The 20,451-nt window shown below is 37.7% G+C and overlaps 1 protein-coding gene across 6 annotated transcripts; it reads left to right on the top strand.

The window, feature by feature from the left end:
* The first annotated feature begins 281 nt into the window (after window positions 1-281).
* Window positions 282-18,552, top strand: C5H3orf33 (chromosome 5 C3orf33 homolog). Of its 6 annotated transcripts, none has more exons than XM_059063817.2 (6): window positions 510-688; window positions 2,525-2,584; window positions 6,864-6,941; window positions 9,619-9,766; window positions 15,304-15,464; window positions 17,752-18,550. In XM_059063817.2, the coding sequence occupies exons 1-6, from the start codon at window positions 575-577 to the stop codon at window positions 18,151-18,153; spliced, it is 963 nt and encodes a 320-aa protein (XP_058919800.1). In that variant the 5' UTR covers window positions 510-574; the 3' UTR covers window positions 18,154-18,550. The 6 variants fall into 6 exon arrangements, with proteins under 6 accessions (XP_058919802.1, XP_058919798.1, XP_058919801.1 ...); XM_059063820.2 differs by lacking the exon at window positions 17,752-18,550 and adding an exon at window positions 16,602-17,431 and having other exon boundaries at window positions 511-688; XM_059063819.2 differs by lacking the exon at window positions 6,864-6,941 and having other exon boundaries at window positions 282-688.
* Window positions 18,553-20,451: the final 1,899 nt, after the last annotated feature.

Here is a 20,451-nt window from a genome sequence, read left to right as displayed (position 1 = left end):
CATAATGATTTGATATAAGCATATATTGCAAAATGATAACCGCAATAAGTTAATATCCATGTATTGATTTTTGGAATATGTCAGCTCCCTACATTTAATCAGTTAACAGTTCAAAGATTTAGAGCATCTGATATCTGGTTTAGGAAGCAACACTTCAACTATAAGAAATACGCATCTTGTTATATTTGGGAGCAGGTGGAAGGAATGATCTACTTCAGTTTTCTTTCTTGTATGGCACATGCTACCCACACTGGTGTGAGTTAAGCGAGTTGAAAATGATCATCTCCCATCAGCATGGCCAGGAATTCTGCAGCTCCTGTTCCCGTATCACAGAGATCTCCTGCGCTGTGGGAAAACCCTGCATAAATGCTGGGGTCACTGTGAAGATATTTCACTATGGGTTGGGAGGCCTGCCCGCGGCCACTCCTAGGCTGCGGAGAAGGGGACCCGGCGGTCGGCTCGGACGGCTTCCCCTCCAGCCAGAGGAGCGCGAACACATCCGCCCTTTCGCGGAGAGCGGCGCCCCCTGTCGCCCGGTCAAAGAGGCGGCGCGGGCTCGCGGGTGGCCGGGAACATGGCGGGGAGGCCTACGGCCGCCGGCACCCCGCCGCCGGACCGGGACCGAACGGCGCCCAATGTGGTGGCATGGATCTCGCAATGGGCAGACGACCACCTGCGTCTCGTCCGGGTACCGCAGACCCGCTGGCCGGGCAGGTGGTGGGCGCGGGCTGCGCGGCGCGAGCCTGAGGGAGTCGCGCCCTGGGGAGGCCCGGGCAGCGGACCCGCCGGGCCGGGGAGGCATGGAGGGCCGCGGGGGAGCAGCTCGAGGGCCGCCCGGTCAGGGCAGCGTGTGCGGGGCCGCGGGGGCAGTTGGGAAGGGCCGGGCAGAGACCAAAGCAGGGCACGTAACTCCATAGGCTTGCGGGGAGTGGAGGAGTTCGTTTGTTTAATGCAGTGAGAGGCCATTGGAGTTCCAACAAAGGGCGGGGGCAGGGGAGAGGGGGGCTGCATCTTCGGCGACTAGACGAGAGAGGATTGTAGTGATCCTTTCTTTCTAACAAAGAGAGGAATAAAGGGGGCTGCCTGCTTCGTGAATGGTGTTGGAAATTGCTGATATAGAGGAGTTGGGATAAATGAATTGTTAGGGAAATCTAGGGAGCTTTTTGCACGTGTGAACTTGAGGATGTATATGAGACCCCTAAATGGAGATGTGTGAACTTGAAGATGGTCATTAGACTTCTAAACGTAGCTGTAGATGTTCCAGGCAACTGGAGACAGGAGTCATGTATTGAAGGGAAATCAGATCTGGGCATATAACTTTGGGAATGGGCTGCATAAACCTTGAGTAGTATTTAAAGCTTGGATGACATCTTGGAGCCAGTCAGAAAAGCTCCTGAAGAAGCCCTAGAGCTGAGACCTGGGGGCCTCACTAACGTTTAGAATTTGGGGCGTGAAAAGGAGGTCAGCAAAGACTAGGAAGGAACAGACAGGGAGGAGGAGGAAAATCAGAAAAACCAGGTGTCCTGGAAGCCAAGTGAAGAGTATGTTTTCAGATGGAATGATTAACTTTGTTGAATTCTGCTGGGAAGTTGAGTAGGATCATCAGCTTTGCAAATACTTTGCAGCCAAGCAGCACAAGAGCCAGGACCATGTCTGTTTTCACTCACCAGTGCAGCTCAGTTTTTAGAGTAGTAACGACCACTTAGTAAGTGCTAGATAAATATTTGTAGCATTAATGTAATATATATATGTGAACATACATACACATATATGTTAATTGATAAGGCCTTGGTTCTTCCAGTTAAGCAGGAAAAGATGCATTGGTTATTACAAATTAAAAAAATAACCTCATCAGCACTGGGGAGGAAACAGTGTTAAGTTAGCAAGCACATGGATAGTTCATTCCAAATAATCCAATCACAGAATGTACCCTTGTGTATATTTTCAACTTCATCTCTTATATGCTTAGTTGTGTTTATTGAAGGAAAGCATGTTAGATTACCACTGTTGAGGGAATTACAGGATCCTTATTAATTAATTAAACTCCTTTAGGTCTGTTTCAGTTTAAATGAAGCACTTTAAAGGCATCGCTAAGTTTTTCCCAACTGTTTGCAACATGTATTTCCCAAGTGCTATATTTTAAGGTTTTGGTGATAAAGTTTTCTACCAGATACTTAAATTCTGCCTGCAGACTCAGGGTTATGGAGTTCCTGTGGGCCTTGCAGAAGAAGTATTAGACTAATTCATGCATTCAGGGAATTCATGGTTAAAGCAATACAATCAATAGAGAGCAGTACCATATTATGTATATAATTACTGTGTGTGCCAGTTTGGTTGGAGAAAAAGTGGAAGATTAATAGGCGGGTGGGCAGTTAGTTTTTTTGGAAAAAGTGGACCTTTAGTTGAAGGATATGCCTTATTTGGGCAATTAGATACAGAGAGGATTTTTTTTTTCTGCCCTCTAATTAGTATTTTCACTATTGTGAATAATAATTAGGATTAATCATTAAATCTCTTTTTGAAGAACATCAGCACCGTAATGGCCATAGCTGGAGTAATGTTACTTCTAAGAAGTGTTCGACTGGTAAGTTAAAAAAGGAAGAAGACATTATGATAAGCACCAGACAGTTAATTTTTCTCACTTCAAACGAGAAAGATGATATCTCAAGCAGTGTATCATTTTGTTATTCATATTAGAAGCTTTTAAATAGTATTTTAGAACAATGAACATATTTTAAGATGTTGGTTTAAAAGTAACACATCCACAGGATTTTATGGAAAGTAATTGCACAGCCTGTATTTCCATAATCATTTTTCTTCCTGCTTTAAAAGGAATATGAAAAGGATTTAATTTGCTAGAATGGTGTAACCACTAAATTTGCATTTCAGATGTTGAAAACAGTCAAAAGTGTTTCCTATGGTAGTATTAAATTTAAATCGCAGTTGAATTATGTCTCTTAGAACTAAATAATTTATGCTTTCATTTAATGTATTTTTGGCCCTTTCAATAATGTATTAATAATAGACATTGTGGAAATCCATTTGATAATTCAAGATTTACAAGTACTTTTTAATACATCTTATTGTTATCATAGGATGTAATTTCAGTGTCATGTTCAGTGTCAGTGTCATGTGTCATCCAACTGCGATGGACATATTGCTTCTATATATATTTATTTCCTACACTTATCTCTATATTGTTTTGTATTATCATTGACTACACCCCATTACTTTATCACACTATCTTTTCCAAATGTTGCATTTTCACCCAGACACCAATTTCAAAACTTTTGTCTCTCTTTTCCCTTCTTTTTGTTTTAGTGCCTTGCACTCATCTTTTTAAACTGAGAGGTAATTGACATACAGTGAAAGTGTAAGTTTAAGATGTACAGCATAATGATTTGACTTACATACGTCATGAAATGATCACCACAGTAAATTTAGTGAATATCCATCATCTCATATAGATATGAAATTAAATAAATAGAAAAAAACCTTTTTCCTTGTGATGAGGAGTCTTAGAATTTCCTCTCTCAACCACTTTCATAGATAACTTACAGCAGTGTTCATTATATTAATCATGTTGAACATTACATCCCTAGTACTTATTTCTCTTATAACTAGAAGTTTGTACCTTCCAAGTTCCCCCTTCCCCTACCCCCACCTCTCCTAATCACAAATCTGATCTCTTTTTCTATGAGTTTGTTTTTGAAGTAAAATTGACCTACAACACTATGTTACTCCCTGTTACGTAGCGTAGTGATTTGATATTTCAGTATGTTTCAAAATGATCACCATGAGTCTAGTTACCATGTCACCATACAAAGATATTGCATAATTACTGACTAAATTCCCCATGCTGTACACTTCATACCTGTGACTCATTTATTTTGTAACTAGAAGCTTATCTCCTAGTCTTACCTCCCTTACCTATTTCTTTCCTTCCCTCACTCCCCTCCCCTCTGGCAACCACCTGTTTGTTCTCTGTATGTATGACTGTGTTTCTGTTTTGTTGCATTTGTTCATTTATTTTTCAGAGTCCACATATAAGTGAAATCATACAGTATTTGTCTTTCTCTGTCTGACTTATTCATCTAGCATAATACCCTCTAGGTCCATCCATGTTGTTGCAAGTGGCAAGATCCCATTCTTTTTTATGGCTGAGTAATATTCCACTGTATATATACATACCACATCTTCTTTATCCATTCATCTATTGATAGGCATTTAGGTTGCTTCCATATCTTGGCCACTGTAAATGATGCTGTAGTGAACATGTGGGTACATATATCTTTTCAAATTAGTGTTTTCATTTTCTTTGGACAAATACCCAAGAGTGGAATTGCTTGATCATATGGTAGTTGTATTTTTAATTTTTTGAGGAACCTCCATACTGTTCTGCATAGTAGCAGCACCAATTTACATTCCCACCAACAGTACATGAGGGTTCCCTTTTCTCCACATCCTCACCAACACTTGTTATTTGTTGTCTTTTTGATAATAGCTGTTCGGACAAGGGTGAGGTGATATCGCATTGTGGTTTTGATTTGCATTTCCCTTATGATTAGTGATGTTGAGTATCTTTTCGTATGCCTGTTGACCATCTGTATACCTTCTTTGGAAAACTGTATCTTTAGGTCTTCTGGCCATATTTCAATTGGGTTGTTTGTTTTTTTTGATGCTGAATTGTATAACTTCTGTGTATATTTTGGAAATTAAGCTCAAATTGGATATATCATTTGTAAATATGTTCTCCCATTCAGTAGGCTGCCTATTTGTTTTGTTGACAGTTTCCTTCACTGTGCAAAAGCTTTTTAGCTTGATGTCCCATTTGTTTATTTTCACTTTTGTTTCCTTTGCCTGAGGAGGCATATCCAAAAAAGTACTAATCAGACTGATGGCAAAGAGCATACTGCCTGTGTTTTATTCTAGAAGGTTTATGGTTTCAGGCCTTATGTTTAAGTCTTTAATCCATTTTGAATTTATTTTTGTGCATGGAGTGTAGTCCAGTTTCATTCTTTGACATGTAGCTGTCTGGTTTTCCCAACACCATTTATTGAAGTGGCTGTCTTCTTGGGGGTGGGGGGGCTTGAACTCATTTTTTTTTTTTTTTTGAACTCATTTTTAACCTTATATTTAACAGGCTCTTTCTTATAACTCCTCCATGATTTTGTAAGTCATTCATTTTTAGCCTATGTATATTCTTCTAGAATGGAGCTTGAAACTTTAGTTCTTTTCATTCTACTTTTTTCATTTTCTTATATCTCTACATTCCATGACATATCTGTATTTTGAAGTTTCCAAAATTGCCAAAATATTAAATTATCTGATTATGAGTTAAGGGGAAAATAGCGCTGAGGGATCATTTCTCTTGTTAGCCCTTAAAAAAACACATGAATCAATTAGAGATCATTGTAAGTTTTTCGTTATTTTTAGTATATAGTTCAGTACTTCACTTTGGTAATATTAAAAGTAAAGTGTGTTACTGTTTATTATGTCCACTTTTATTCTCACTGACTTTCATTCTTTTTTTTTCTCATTGACTTTCATGTCCTAATCCTGCTTATGTTAGGTATGTCATTGACTTATGCAAATTATTCAATTTTATATATATATATATATATATATATATATATATACAGTGAGGTTATTTATTTTAGACTTAAGTTTGGTGTCTTTTTCTTAGATTTTATGGTTTTTTATAAGAAGAGAAGACTAAAGAAGAGGAAAAGAATATTGGAACATTAGGGGATTAAAAAACTCTGTTATAGAACAGTTGGAGAGGTTTAGCTAGAAATAAGGGAAACCCCAATCAACAGTGGCTTAACCAATTAAAAAGTTGATTTTTCTCATGTCACAAGAAGCGTGGAGGTTAGAGGCTGCTAGCATTGCTTCCCTGGCTTAGTAACATAGAATTTAGGTCTGTCTGATTTTCCTTGCCTTTCCTCATGGCACAGATGGCTGCTATAGCAGGCTGCTCAAGGCAGGAGAGGAAAAAGGAAGAGAGGTGCCAGCCTCATCTTTTCCTTTTATGCAAAAAGCAAAAACCTTCCCAGAAGCCCTCTGTAGACCTTTGCTCACATCCTTTTGACACATGGCCACCTCTAGGTAGGGAAAGTAGGCTGGGCAAGTGGCCATTTAGCTTTTCCACCCCATACAGAGCATGTTGGCAAGGGAGAATGGGTTTGGGAATGGATGTTGCATTGATATCTTGCCACAAGGAGCCTTGATAATTCCTGTCCAGGTTTCTTTTTGGATTGCTGGTTTTCTCTCCTTCTTCCCTCTGAGAGTTTATCAGATTCTCATATTCTTTCAGTCACAGATTGACAATTCCAAATTTCGTATTTAAAAAATAAAAAAGATTATTAACTTTGGTACTGTGCTGAGTCCTTTATATATATAATTTCATTTAATAGGTAAAATAATTCTGTTATAGAGGTATTCTTATGCCTAACTTTTATAGATGAGTAGATGGATGGTCAAAGAAATAACTCTGACAGGATCATCCGGCTAGTACATGGCAGAACTGGATTTCATATGACATCTTCCTGAATTTAAAACCCTTATTATTTTCTCTTCACTGCGATGCTTCCAGCTTTTGTCTGTTTGCCTTTAGGACACACCCTTCACTGTCTGAAGCTTGGGCATAGCACCCTTGTTAGTGGGATCATCTTTCTGCCTGCTCCGGAGAGCAGGCTGTGTTTATCACAAACTCAATATTTTTTTGTTGAAAGATGTCTTCCTCAGGTGTTCCTATCCTTTCCATTTTGACCCTTTAGCACTTGCACTTTATATTAAACCTATTCATGTGTTGCTCTATAGTTGTATTCTGGTTTTATGCATATTGTCTTTTCCTCTTCCAGATGGTGCCTTCTGTATCACAGAAATGCTGCACTGAACTTTGGGCTGTTGAGGGATTATTGGATTCCTCCCATCATGAGGTAGATGTAATAATCTGCCTTTAGAGGTTCTTCACATAGACTGTGAGCTTCATGAAAGTAGAACATTGGGTTCTACGTTTTTCCGTTTCCTCCCCTAGCTCCTTAATAACTACCAAAACTCCAAGCATCAAGGCACACTTTTGCCCTTTTATGTGTATCCTTTAATGAAAACACCTCAGAATTTAAAGGATGGACCTGTAGTAGTTGAAGACATCTTTAATGTCCCTCTCTACTCCTACTAAGTCTTGCCTTCCTTGGGCAAAATACTCCTGGTTTTCTCAGGTGATGTAGTTTCCAGGCTCTTTACCATCTTTTTTCTCCTCTTCTGGCTTTGTTCCAGTTTGATGAAGTCTTTTATGAAATATGACACCCAGAACAGCCTGATAGATTCCACTTAGAGCCCGATTTAGAGTATTCTCTCCCTCACCTCTCTTTTTCTGGATCCTGCTCCTAATAATGTTGCTTTGGGTGGAACTTTGCAGAGGGGAGGGGGGGTGGGCTGGGCAAAGAGGAGAGGGAGTTTGCACTTTTTGTTTTGGGCAGCCTTGTCACATTTTCACTCATTTTGAGTTCACAATTAACTAAAACCTGTAGATCTTTTTCATATATGCTACTTTATTCTCTTCTATCCTTTAGTTTGGGAGGATACAGGGGCAGACTTTTATGTTGTAGCCATTCATTCTAATTGTCAGGATCTTTTAAAATACTACCTCTGACTTAGTATTCATACACTTCCAAGCATCAGACCTGCTGATGTTCTATCCTTATGCTCACATTCAAGTCACTGGTGATCATGTTAAACTGGAGAGGATCCAGGTCAGAGCCCTGTGGCTTACTCCTAGAGTGCCCGTCCCATTGACATTAACTCATCAGTGCTACCCTAGGGATGTCACAGAACCATATTGGGAGCCATCTATGTGGATGTTTAGCCCACATTTCTCTGTCTTTCCCATAACCTTTTCATAGACAACTTCTGTCAGGTGACTCACTCAAACTTTTCATGTGTGTTTGATTTAGGATTTCTCTTCCCTTTTGTTTACATTCTGCATATTCCACATTCTTGAATGAATGCTGACAATACATACCTTCAGAATCTTTTTCCTCACAGTGTTTTCTCCAGAAAAAGCAGTCACCTCCTTTTTATCTAGATTCACCAGTTGTTAACATTTTGCCATGGTTGTGCTTTCTCTCTCTCCCTCAGTGAAACCATTTGAAAGCAAGTTGCAGACATGATGGAACTTGTCCCATAAGGACTTCATAGTGTACCTCCTAAGAGCAGGGATATTTTCCTACATAGTCACATTAATATTACAGCTAATTAATTTAACATTTTTGCAGTAAAATCTAAAATCCAGTTCATATTCATATTTATCTTCTGAAAATATCCTTTGTAGCTGTTTTTTTCCCAGCCTAAGGTTCAGTCCAGGATCACACACTGTATTCAGTTGTCATGTCTCTTTAGTCTCCTTTATTCTAGACTTTTATCCCACTTTATCTTTATGTTTAATTTGTGTCTGTTATGACACTGCCATTTTTGAAGAGCCCAAGCCACTTGTCTTAGAGAATGTCCCACAGTCTGGATTTGTGTTTCCTTGGTAGATTTAGTGTGAACAAGAAGGTGACTGTGTATACTGTTGTGCCACATCAAGAGACTCACAGTGTCCGTCTGTCCTAGAACATTATCACATCTAAGATAATTAATAACCCCTTAGCATCATCTAATACCCAGACCATATTGAGTTCCTTGATTGTCTCAGTGGTGTCTTTTTTCAATAGATGATCTGTTCAAATCAGGATTCAAATGGTCCATATATTGCGTTAGTTTGTTATGTCTCTTATGACTCATTTATTTTATAACAGTTTAGAACCCCACCCCCATTTTTTCCCCTTTATGCCATTGATTTGTTAGAGTAACCAAGTCATTTATCCCATTTTTAATGTTTTCACATTCTGGATTTGTCTGCTACAATATTTTTCTTGTTTGAAAAAATTTTTTTTAATGTTTAGACCAACTTTACTATCTTAGGAAGTTGGGTACTCATTTATTCTTCTGCCTGTATGAGGCTCTCACCCAGCCATGATTATGAATTAAGCTTGTCTCTATAGTACTGTTAATATGGAAGACACAGGTATAAAATGTTGACTAACTCCAAGGTGTTAGGTATTTAAATAAATTCCTAATGTTGGCCTTTTGGGAGGGACCTTTTCCTCCTATGAGATAAAAAATAAGGAGAAAAACCTTGTTGATTAGTAGTCAAATTTGACTTGCCTCAGTTTTGGTTAGGTTCTCCCAGCAGTACCTGCATGAATAGATGGTACATCTATAGTATAGGATAGTGACTACTTAGTCAGATCTGTGTGGTGCCTTGTTCAGACTCACTGCTTTTTGATGGATTGTGTCATATTTCGAGGATGTAAGCTTTTAGAAGTTAGGAGTCTGTTTAATGTTCTCTATATAGTAGCTTGAAATAGTAAAATAATGACTAAAGATTTCTAAATAATGTTCCCATAAACACTTTCTGTTAAATCTTATTAAAACTTTAATATAAAATTAAGAACCAAATTAAAAATTTTCAGTGGTTATATCTTCTTTAAAATGTTTAGAGAATTTGACATGCTTAATTTTAATATGAAAATGGTAATTAAATGTTATATTTTTCTCCTTGTAAATCAACAGACATCAAAATTCACAAGTTCTTCAGATATTCCAGTAGAATTTATAAGAAGGAATGTTAAACTACGAGGACGACTACGCCGAGTAACCGAGAATGGTTTAGAGATTGAACATATTCCCATTACTTTACCTATTATATCTTCATGGAGAAGTAAGTAAGGTGCAACAATAATAACACTAAATAACTATTTTAATGTTCCTTTATTAGAAGTTATTTTAAAAACAGCAAAAAAAAGTCATTTTAATTTTTAGTAACTCTCCATTGTCTATGAGGGAAAGTCCAAATTCTTGACTTACATACAGGAACTATTTAATTTGGCTCTAGATTTCTTTTCTTCCTTCCCTCCTTTTCTCATTCAACCACTCAGTGGTTCATTCAGGCATTCAAGCATTTATTCCACAAATATTGAGCACATGTTATGTTCTAGGTCCTATGCTAGCCGTATGTGTGGAGTGAAATAAACAAGACCACTCTACCCCTTGGAGCTTATAGTACAGGTGAAAGATAGGCAACAAACAAATGAAAAATTGTCCTAAGAGCTATGAAGAAAAGGATCAGGGTATAGGATGAGAATTATTGGAGGTTGTATGAAGGGCAAACCTACATATATAGTGGTCAGAGAAGGCCTCACTGAGGAGTTGCTATTTAATCAGATACCCAAAGAATGGGAGGGGGCTGGCTAGGAAGAATATGCCTGTGGATGAGTTGGCTCTTTCGGTAAGCACGTGAAGACTTGTCTGGCCGGGGCATAGGGAAGAATGGGACAAGAGACACCAAAGGAGGCTGGAGAGCTGGGCAGAGTCCATAGCTTTGCTGCTGCAATTCCCATTTCTCCCTGCTTCATGGCAAAGCCCCCAGCCACACAGACATGCCTACTGCTTGCATGTGTTCTCATGCCCTGGGCATAGTTCTTTGCCCAGAGTGACTTGGCTCCTGTGGATTCTTTAGGATCTATCTCAAATGTCAGCTCTTCTGTGAAGCTCTCCTTAACTCCCAAGCAGAATTAGCCTCTTTCTTTCCTATCCCCCAAGCAATTTATACACACTGCAATTAAAGTGCTGAAACACATTTTCCTGTAATTATATATCTAGGTTTATATCCTTCTATTAAACTGTGAGCCCCTGGTGGGCAGGGAACTTTTCTTATCAATCTCATTATTAACAGTCCCTAGAAAAATAATTGTTAGCCAACAGAGACTTGGCAAAATCTGTCAAATGAATTAACTGAGTTATATTTAAAGATCTTCTTAATATTATTTTACTGTTTTGAAGAAAGGGCTTCTTATTTCTTTACCCTCAGATGAATGAATATCACTCTGTTCAGTTAGATAGGGCTGCAAAGGAATAAGATTAATTTTTTTCCCCAAACATACCTGACATGATTGACTTTTTTAACAAATCAAACAGTATTGTTCCCTAAAGAAAGATACCTGTGATGTTTATTTGGCCATTTAATGGCCATTTCAGCTCTAAGCGTGGTTTATACTTCATAAGTCCTCTACCTTCTCAGTTGTTGTAATAATGCTACAATAATTTAAATCTCTCCTGTCTGAAATAGTGATGATTCTTTAGCGCTTAGACAGCAAGGTCATCACTTGTGATTGTCCAGGCTGTACATCATACAACTCCAGGGATGGTATTCAGTGGGAATCTGCCCCAGAAGTCGAGCAATGCCACAGCACTCTAATTGCCATATACACATATTGTTATTAATGGGTTTCCCATCAAATAAAAATGTTTATCAAGTTGGTACAAACAATCAAAATTTTAGAGCTGAAAGGAAACTTACTTTTCTCCCCCAGTTATTTAAATATTTTCTAGGGGCTTCCCTGGTGGTGCAGTGGTTGAGAGTCTGCCTGCTAATGCAGGGGACACGGGTTCGTGTCCCAGTCCGGGAAGATCCCACATGCCACGGAGCGGCTAGGCCCTTGAGCCATGGCCACTGAGCCTGTGTGTCCGGAGCCTGTGGTCCACACGGGAGAGGCCACAGCAGCAAGAGGCCCATGTACCGCAAAAATATATATATGTATATTTTCTATAGAAGTTAAAGGCCATGTATGAAGCCATCTACCGAACAGTTGATGAAATCAAAGGTAGAAAACAGTTTTCTGCTACCCAGTCCACAACTTTATGTATAGAGATGCAAAAGTTAAAGAAACAGACATGTCTTATTCGTCCCAACAGATGATGACCAGTACAAATGTAACAGTAGTGTTAATACTTTTTGTAACTGACATAAAATTGTTGATGTTAAAGAGATCATTTTGCATTTTCATTAGTTAAACCTATTTACATATAAAATGGTTGTAAAACTAGAAGGTTGCTTTCCAAGCACTATTTTGAATGATATAATAAGATGTTATAGCATAATCTTTTTCATTTAAAAATAGCTGTTAATTGAAAGCTCCTTATGTTCCTTTCACTATTTTTACTACCTGGGCTGTAGGACAGAGATGGACTTTTATTTTTTATTTTTTTAATTAATTAATTTTTTTGGCTGCGTTGGTCTTTGTTGCTGCACGCAGGCTTTCTTTAGTTGTGGCGAGCAGGGGCTACTCTTCATTGCAGTGCGTGGGCTTCTCATTGCAGTGGCTTCTTTTGTTGCGGAGCACAGGCTCTAGGTGCACAGGTTTCAGTAGTTGCAGCACATGGGCTCAGTAGTTGTGGCACGTGGGCCCTAGAGCATGTGGGCTTCAGTAGTTGTGGTGCGTGGGCTCAATAGTTGCAGCACATGGGCTCTGGGGAGTGCGGGCTTCAGTAGTTGTGGCGCACAGACTCAGTAGTTGTGGCGCACGGGCTTAGTTGCTCTGCGGCATGTGGGATCTTCCTAGGCCAGGGATTGAACCCGTGTCCTCTGCATTGGCAGGCAGATTCTTAACCACTGCGCCACCAGAGAAGTGCCAGGGATGGACTTTTGATTTTATTGTAAGGAGGGCTAGGATTCAGGCTCCCCAAATTAAGGCCATTCTAACCAAAAAGATTTAGCTCAGAAAACTACATCAGAGTAGAGTCTGTGTGGTGTAGTAGAATGTGTGTTGGCGTGGAGAGCTTGTGTTCTGTTTCTAGTTTTGGCTTATTGTTTCCACCACCATCAAAGAAGAGAATTATAATATTTCCAAGACTCCTTTCTCATGACTATTCTGTGATATCCCTTCCTTCCATGATCTTATCTTTGGTGTGTATGATGAGGAAGCAAACACACACAGAGCTGAAAATTTTTATGAAGTGAAACTCTTAGGACACTTCATTTCTTCAATAAATGTTTACTGAATGCCTGCTGTTTTGTCACAGTCTCAGTATATAGTGGCAAACAGTGGATGTGATCCTACAGTAATCACAAAACCTGCAGTCTAGTGAAGATATTACTCAAAGCTTCTCCTATCCCGGATGGTAAACAATAACCTTTTTGACATATGTAATACTCCTGTCTCGTGAAATTGTCCATTGTCATGAATTCACTTATAATGTTTTCTAAATTGAGGGTATAAATCAGTTGTTTTTCTGTCATGTACTATCTTTATAAAAACCTTAAGAATATTTAGTCATGAAGTTTCCGACCCATCTGATGGAACAGAAATATAACAAACTCCTTAGTGGTGATTTGCTTTAGTATTCATCTTATGTCTGCAGTTTTTTCCAGGTGCCCATGGTCTTTCCCTTACTTGACATACTCATTTCCTACTCCTTCCCCTGCCTGTCTGTTCATTCTGCAAAACCCAAGTCCTGCTCTTGGGCTCTTCCACTGGAGCCCATGTTGCTGTCTCCTTATATAACCTTTGGCATCATCTATGTCATCCAATCCAGTATGAATTAGGCTTTTTTTTTTTTTTTTTTTTTTTTTTTTTTGCGTTACTCAGGCCTCTCACTGTTGTGGCCTCTCCCGTTGCGGGGCACAGGCTCCGGACGTGCAGGCCCAGCGGCCATGGCTCACGGGCCCAGCCGCTCCGCGGCGTGTGGGATCCTCCCGGACTGGGGCACGAACCCGCATCCCCTGCGTCGGCAGGCGGACTCTCAACCAATGCGTCACCAGGGAAGCCCTGAATTAGGCTCTTTTAAAATATGTGCATAAAAGATTTGTTGAAGAGCTGGTAAGATAGAGGGATTCACACAAAGCTAAAATTAGACATCATAAGCATTAAAAGTTGCATCTCCTTTTTCAAAAAAACCTCAACTGTTTGGGCAAAAATATATGATGCGTATAACTAACCTTATTCAATAGATTAGTTCTTGGAAGATTTATTTTTAAATTTTTATTGACCGCATCGTATTTTAAATGCTTAATGGGGAATTGCTAATTTTAAAGGAATCCCAATGACCTTTTGTGAAGTGAAGAATTAGGACATTAATACTTAAGGTTGATAGTGTTGACTTAGATTCATGTTTTTGGTCCCCAAAGTTTTGGTCTTAAAGACTAGAGGATGTTTTATTGGAAGAGAGCTGGTGTTGATGGCAGCATTAAAGGATTGAAGAGAGACCTCAGAACCTTCAGGCTTCCCTTAACTCATTATGTACCAATGATTTGAATTCATCTAGTCTTTAGTATATGTTCTGCCTTAATCTAATTTGTGTGTTTACTGTCACAGATTTTTCTAAGGACATAATCCTACTTACACCTTTTGATACTTCTCTAACTGAAACTCTAGGACAGGTTTCAAGAACCCATGCCCTAAAGAAAATGTTTTTCTATCATCAAATAATATTGTGGCAAGCTTCTAGGATATGTTCCTGAACTCAAGTATTACTTTTTCCCTAGCAATTAAATGAACTTAACTTTATAGTTTCAGCTACTTGTATAAGAGTTAACATGTTGGGCTTCCCTCGTGGCGCAGTGGTTGAGAGTCCGCCTGCCGATGCAGGGGACACGGGTTCGTGCCCCGGTCGGGGAAGATCCCACATGCCGCGGAGCGGCTGGGCCCGTGAGCCATGGCCGCTGAGCCTGCGCGTCCGGAGCCTGTGCTCCGCAATGGGAGAGGCCACAGCAGTGAGAGGCCCGCGTAAAAAAAAAAAAAAAAAAGAGTTAACATGTTAAGTGTATAATTTCTTTCAAAAAAAAGTCATTAAGATTTTTTTTTGTCAGCCATTATCCTTTATGTAAAGTTATAAACTTTTTCTACAATAAAATCCTGTTATTAAAGTTTAATTGGTTAAAATTTTATCAAGAGTTTGCCCAGAATTTCTTATCACTATGTTACTTGGATAATAAATTGATAAAATCCTGTCTGGAAGTCAGTTTTGTAAAATGTATATAAAAAAAAATAATGTTGATATTAATCAATATTTATTGAGATGGGAAAATATCCTCATTACATTAAGTGAAAATGCAGTTTATACAGTCCTATTGGTCGTAGGAGCTTATATTATTGAATGACATATCTTGTAGCATTACGTGTATGTGTGCATAGAAATAAATCTGGCAGATTTTTTTTAAAAAAGGTAAGTTGGTTAAACCCCACATCCTGTTCTGGAGCTTACTGAAATGAGTTTTTGAAATTATTCCATCTGTTACATACTTGTATTGTTTTAAAAGACAAGTTGACTATAGAAATGAATGAATCTATATCTAGAGAGTCTGGGTATTTATAAATAAACATAATATATCCAATTGTTTTTTGGAGCCCAGATGACTTTGGAATTTGCTTTTGCAACGTGGTATTAAAGCTAAAACTCTCTTCTACCTAACCCTTTTAGAAGAGCCGTGTGGTGCTTTGCTGGTTAAGTTGGCTGGAGTAGAACTCACTGAAACTGGGAAGGTGTGGTTACAAAAAGAGCTAAAACCTTCCCAAGTAGTATGGTTCCAACTTCTTGGAAAGGAGAATTCAGCACTCTTTTGCTACCTTTTAGTGAATAAGGTAAGTAGTGTGAAGAAATAACTAGCAATATTTTATTCTTATTATTTAATACATAAACTCATCATTAATCAGAACCTTGAATATATAATGAGACTGAATTTTTTTGTCTTTTTAAAGTACTGCTCACAGTGATTATGTATAGAGAACTAGATGTTTCATATGTAAATTTTGCTATAAAATTTGTTTATTATAGAAAAAATTATGTTTATATGTTTATTATAGAAAAAATAGAAAATTAAGAAAAAGTTAAAAAACTCCAAATTATTAATGACTCTGGACATTGCCAGTTTAAGGAGTATCTTATACATTTATTTATGGACATTATATCACACTTGTTATTATAAACCACTTGTTGAGTGCAACTTGTCAGCTGGAAATTGCAAAGAGCAAGGGTGTTTTCTGAAGGTAAATATTGCTTATTCTGGTCCAATACCTTGTAGATAGGTATGCCTTAACATATAAGTCTTTGAACTCTAAAAACATTGAGTATATTTAATACTACTGGGCATATTTAAATTGAGCCTATTTAAATACTATTCACGATCAGTAGTCAATCATCTGAAGACATTGCCTCAGAGTTTCCTTACCTTTATGACTGGCCATTAGCCATTCTGTAACTGCGGATGCCTTAGGGCTTCATTACTGTTGCCCTGTCACTGTCTTGAGTCCTTCAATGTGCCTTCTTCCAAATTTCTTTTGGTGGACAATTACTGAAAAAAGAACATGGAAAAATAAAATAGTTGAAATTTTATTATAACAGGATTAAGGGTAATTTTTCTTATTTTTAAAGTTCCTTATCATATAACAAACAAGAATAATCTGAAGAGAAAAATAAGCTCACATTAAAGTGATTAGAATTGTAACCATTTTAATTATTAAAAGCTTTTTGAATTATTAATAGAACACCTAATGAAATCCATTAATTTTTGCATGTCCAGATCACATTCAGTTCTTTCAAAATAAGAATTATCCAATACCAATTGGTTGAAGCATCTACACTTGACTAAGTTGATAATACAAAAGTATATAAAAGATCCCAAAGGCCTTACAAAAATATTAACTTGTCTTTTCAATTGAGGAGTATATATTATTTATCCTCAAAACCCCACTATGGAATAATTTTATTCCCATTTACAGGGGGGGCTCTGGATAACCAAGTGGAAGAACCAGTATTCAAGCCCAGCTCTTCCTGGCTCCTGAGCCCACACTTCACCTTATCTGTCTTTACCTTATACTGTTTCCTAGAAGGTGACCAAATTATGCTTTATGCATATTTCGGTAATTTAATTCTGTTGAATTTTACTGTAGTGTGAGGTTGAATTTTACTTCTTTTTATTTTGGTTCAGCTCATTAAATTTAAAGCATTGAGACAAATATGATAATCCCTTTAAAACTGTATTTCTTAGCCGCTTATCATCATGTACCAAAAGTTACTGCATTTAAAGAAACAAAAGGTTACTTTATGCCTTTATATAGTCTTAGAAAATGTTTCCTACTTTAAACTTTTAGTTTTCACATTAAAAAAATTTAACTGTGAATTACTTGTCTAATGAAGCTCTAAAATTACTAATACTTTGTTAAAATTAATCTTGTTAGGTTAAAATCCCACAAGGACTATGGAAATAGCTAAGCAGGATCTCCTTTACACTGTAAATTAGCGAGAAAAATAAATCCCATTTATCTGGTTTCATTAGGCAGTGAGGTATGAATGAAATTTCCTGAAGGGTGAAGATTCAAGGGCCAGGACTACGTTTATGTTCATTATTTTATGGGACATCTTTTTAAAATGTACTTACATGCCAGTGCCTTCCTCAACACTGGAATTCTGAACCTAAATTAACAGTTCAGTGATGATTCATTTCATTTTGCTTTTGTCTACTTTTTAGTTTTGTTACTTTTCTTTAGTTTCTCTTTTGCTGTGGCCTCCTGTCATTTTACCTATCTGGTGTGTGCTCCATTTCCCCTCCAAACAACAACAATAAAACCAAAAAACGCTTTTCATGCTTTATTGCTTCTGCACATTTTTGGGTAGGAGACCAGTGAGCCTGTGGAGAACTATATGTTATAAAAGAGTCAATTGTCTTTGAGCAATGGTCTCTTCTAGTAATGAAATTCTTGGATTTAGCATTAACTGTTTTAAGCTCTTAACGAGCCTTTTGCATTTATATTTTTGACTTTTATTTAGAGGACTCAAGTTGCAGAATGACTGATTTTAAAGTAAATAAACTTTTACAGGTATGCTAGTAACTTTATTAAATAATTGGCTTGTGTTATTTTTTTATTCAAGGGTAGATATTTTAGTGTGAGTCTGAATGAAGAAATTTTGAGAAGAGGCCTTGGCAAAACTGTTCTCGTTAAAGGACTAAATTATGATTCTAAAATCTATTGGAGAATTCACAGAAACTTACTTAAAGCTGAATTAATAGCCTTAAAAAAAGGAGAAGGAATATGGAAGGAAGAATCTGAAAAAGAAAGTTATTTGGAAAAATTCAAAGGCTCCTGGAGAGAAATATGGAAAAAAGACAGTTATTTTAAAAAAATTGGATCAGATTTCAACTTGAAAAAAGAAAGTTATTATGACAAATTTAGAAGGACTTATGAAACATGGAAAGAAACCATGAATAACTACTCCTTATTACTGAAGTTCAGAGAACTTCTGAGTCGCATACACTTTCGTAGAAAAGGATGAAATATTCCAAGAGATCTGGAGGTGACCTACTCCAAAAAGAATAAAATATAATGGATAAATATAATGGATATTTTTCATTGAGTTGAAATGGGAAATTTCCCCAAATGATCAAAGTTGCGTTCTAATGTATTTAAATATTTAAGAGATGATTCTTATAAATATAGTATCAGAATAATTTAAATAAGTTGTGATTAATGTAATATCCTTTTAGGAAAAATGAAACACTCTATAGAAAGTTATCAGGTTGAGGGCGATATACATGTAGTCATAATATATGAAGAGTTTAACTATTGGCCATTGTATTATTTTAGTGATTTTGGGCAGCCATATTTAACTTTTATTTAAAGAGAGTATTTGTTTACTTTTGATTACTTATAATAAAGGGACTCTTTATGCATCACGTCTGAGGCTGCTCTTTTCTCGCCACTGCTTTATAACTGCTTGTGAATTTGAGGCAGAGCTACAAGAGAAGGTCACTTAGACCATTTTCTACTAGTAAAGAGTGGCTTATTTCTACCTGTTGTTAGATGAGGAGGATAATCCTGAGGACAAAATCATGAATGAGCTGAGGATGGCAGCACACAGGATAAAAAGAATAGGGATGCCTTCTGACATTGTCGAACCCCTAACGGCTTGAACTCTCTCGCCTCCCAATTTCTTATTACGCGAGATAGTAAATTTTTTTGTTTTTAAAGCTAGTTTTAGTTGGTTTGAGGATGTGATATACACACATACTTGCTGCTAAAATCCTCCTGACAGTATAAGCTTCTTTCACAACACTAGCAATAATCCACCCACAATGTCTCCAGAAGTTTTTCTTTTTTTATAATTATTTTATTTATTTATTTTTGGCTGTGTCGGTCTTAGTTGCAGCACACGGGCTCTTTCTTGCAGCGTTCAGGCTTCTCTCTAGTTGAGGCCCGCAGGCTCAGTAGTTGTGGCGCGTGGGCTTAGTTCCCCTGCAGCATGTGGGATCTTAGTTCCCTGACCAGGGATCGAACCTGTGTCCCCTACATTGGCAGGCAGATTCTTTACCACTGGTCTATCAGGGAAGTCCTTCCAGAAGTTTTTCTTAATGATTTGTGATACTGACCAAAGTCAGACGTATCATCTGGTCTAAATAGTTGACTCCTGTCAGAATCAATAATACAGAATGAGAAGTTTACTGCTGCTGCCTGATTAAAACAGGAAACTGCTTCTTTCCTGTTTAAAACATAGCAAAGTAGATTTCTCAACATTTTCTAATTAAACAACATTAATTTTTAGTGAGGTCTCAAATCTTCCAAAGATACTTTTTGTGTGTGTGACTTTATTTCATCATCTTTGGGGTAGGATAGGAAGTTATGTGGTAGTTTTTATTCCCTGGGTCTAATGCCTCAATAGCTTTTTGTTTTGTTTTAAGAGGATGTTTTATTTTTATTTAGAGATTTTAACAAGATTTTTATTTAGGGATGTTAAACTAGTTTTGTGGCAAGCTCTTGAGCCTTTTTTTTCTCGGTTTGCCTCCAAATGATGTCAGATCTCATCACAGTTATCACTGATGACCTCTACCAGCTCAGCCAGTGCATTTTTATCTTTCCAGTTAAGCTGTGTGAATGTCGGGCTGGTGCAGGTCTTTCTGGGAACTAGGTGACCTGGTCTAATCTTTCCCCTGAAGATGTAGTAGGGAACCCTGATTATACCAGTTTGTTTGATGGTCCAAGGGCAAGGTGAACTAGATAATTGCAGAGAGGCTAGATCTTTGTCACTGGAGATGGTTATAACAGGGCCATCTGAAAAAGTAGAAAAGTCCTTTTAGGCTGAATTTTTGACTAAAGTCCGTGTTCTTTACCTTTTTCAAATAGAGGATTTACTACTTCTTAGTCTCTTATCTTCAAAACAACAGGGTCTATGACCACCGTTTTCTTGACCTTTTTTCCTTTTGGTATCTTGGGTATTTAGAACCCTTTACTTTTTAAATATATTTCTATCAAATGAGTTTAGTTCTTATTGTATTTCTAAAAGGTTGATTTTTTTTTTTTTTTTTTTTTTCAATACGCGGGCCTCTCACTGTTGTGGCCTCTCCTGTTGTGGAGCACAGGCTCTGGACGTGCAGGCTTAGTGGCCATGGCTCACAGGCCTAGCCGCTCCGTGGCATGTGGGATCTGACCAGACTGGGGCACGAACCCGTGTCCCCTGCATCAGCAGGCGGACTCTCAACCACTGCGCCACCCGGGAAGCCCAGAACCCTTTACTTTTTAAATATATTTCTATGAAATGAGTTTAGTTCTTATTGTATTTCTAAAAGGTTGAATTTTT

The sequence above is a fragment of the Kogia breviceps genome, chromosome 5 (assembly GCF_026419965.1).
Source record: "Kogia breviceps isolate mKogBre1 chromosome 5, mKogBre1 haplotype 1, whole genome shotgun sequence".
Taxonomy (NCBI): Eukaryota; Metazoa; Chordata; class Mammalia; order Artiodactyla; family Physeteridae; genus Kogia; species Kogia breviceps.
The sequence above is the reverse complement of the archived record's forward strand: the minus strand, read 5'-3'. Positions and strand labels throughout refer to the sequence as shown.

What these genes read in the sequence shown, in the direction of transcription:
- C5H3orf33 (XM_059063815.2), top strand. Translation starts at nt 397, where the DNA reads ATGGGTTGGGAGGCCTGCCCGCGGCCACTCCTAGGCTGCGGAGAAGGG. An exon ending in TTCTAAGAAGTGTTCGACTG is followed by an intron (nt 2,585 to 9,618) that starts GTAAGTTAAAAA and finishes GTAAATCAACAG; the next exon opens with ACATCAAAATTCACAAGTTC. An exon ending in TATTATATCTTCATGGAGAA is followed by an intron (nt 9,767 to 15,303) that starts GTAAGTAAGGTG and finishes TAACCCTTTTAG; the next exon opens with AAGAGCCGTGTGGTGCTTTG.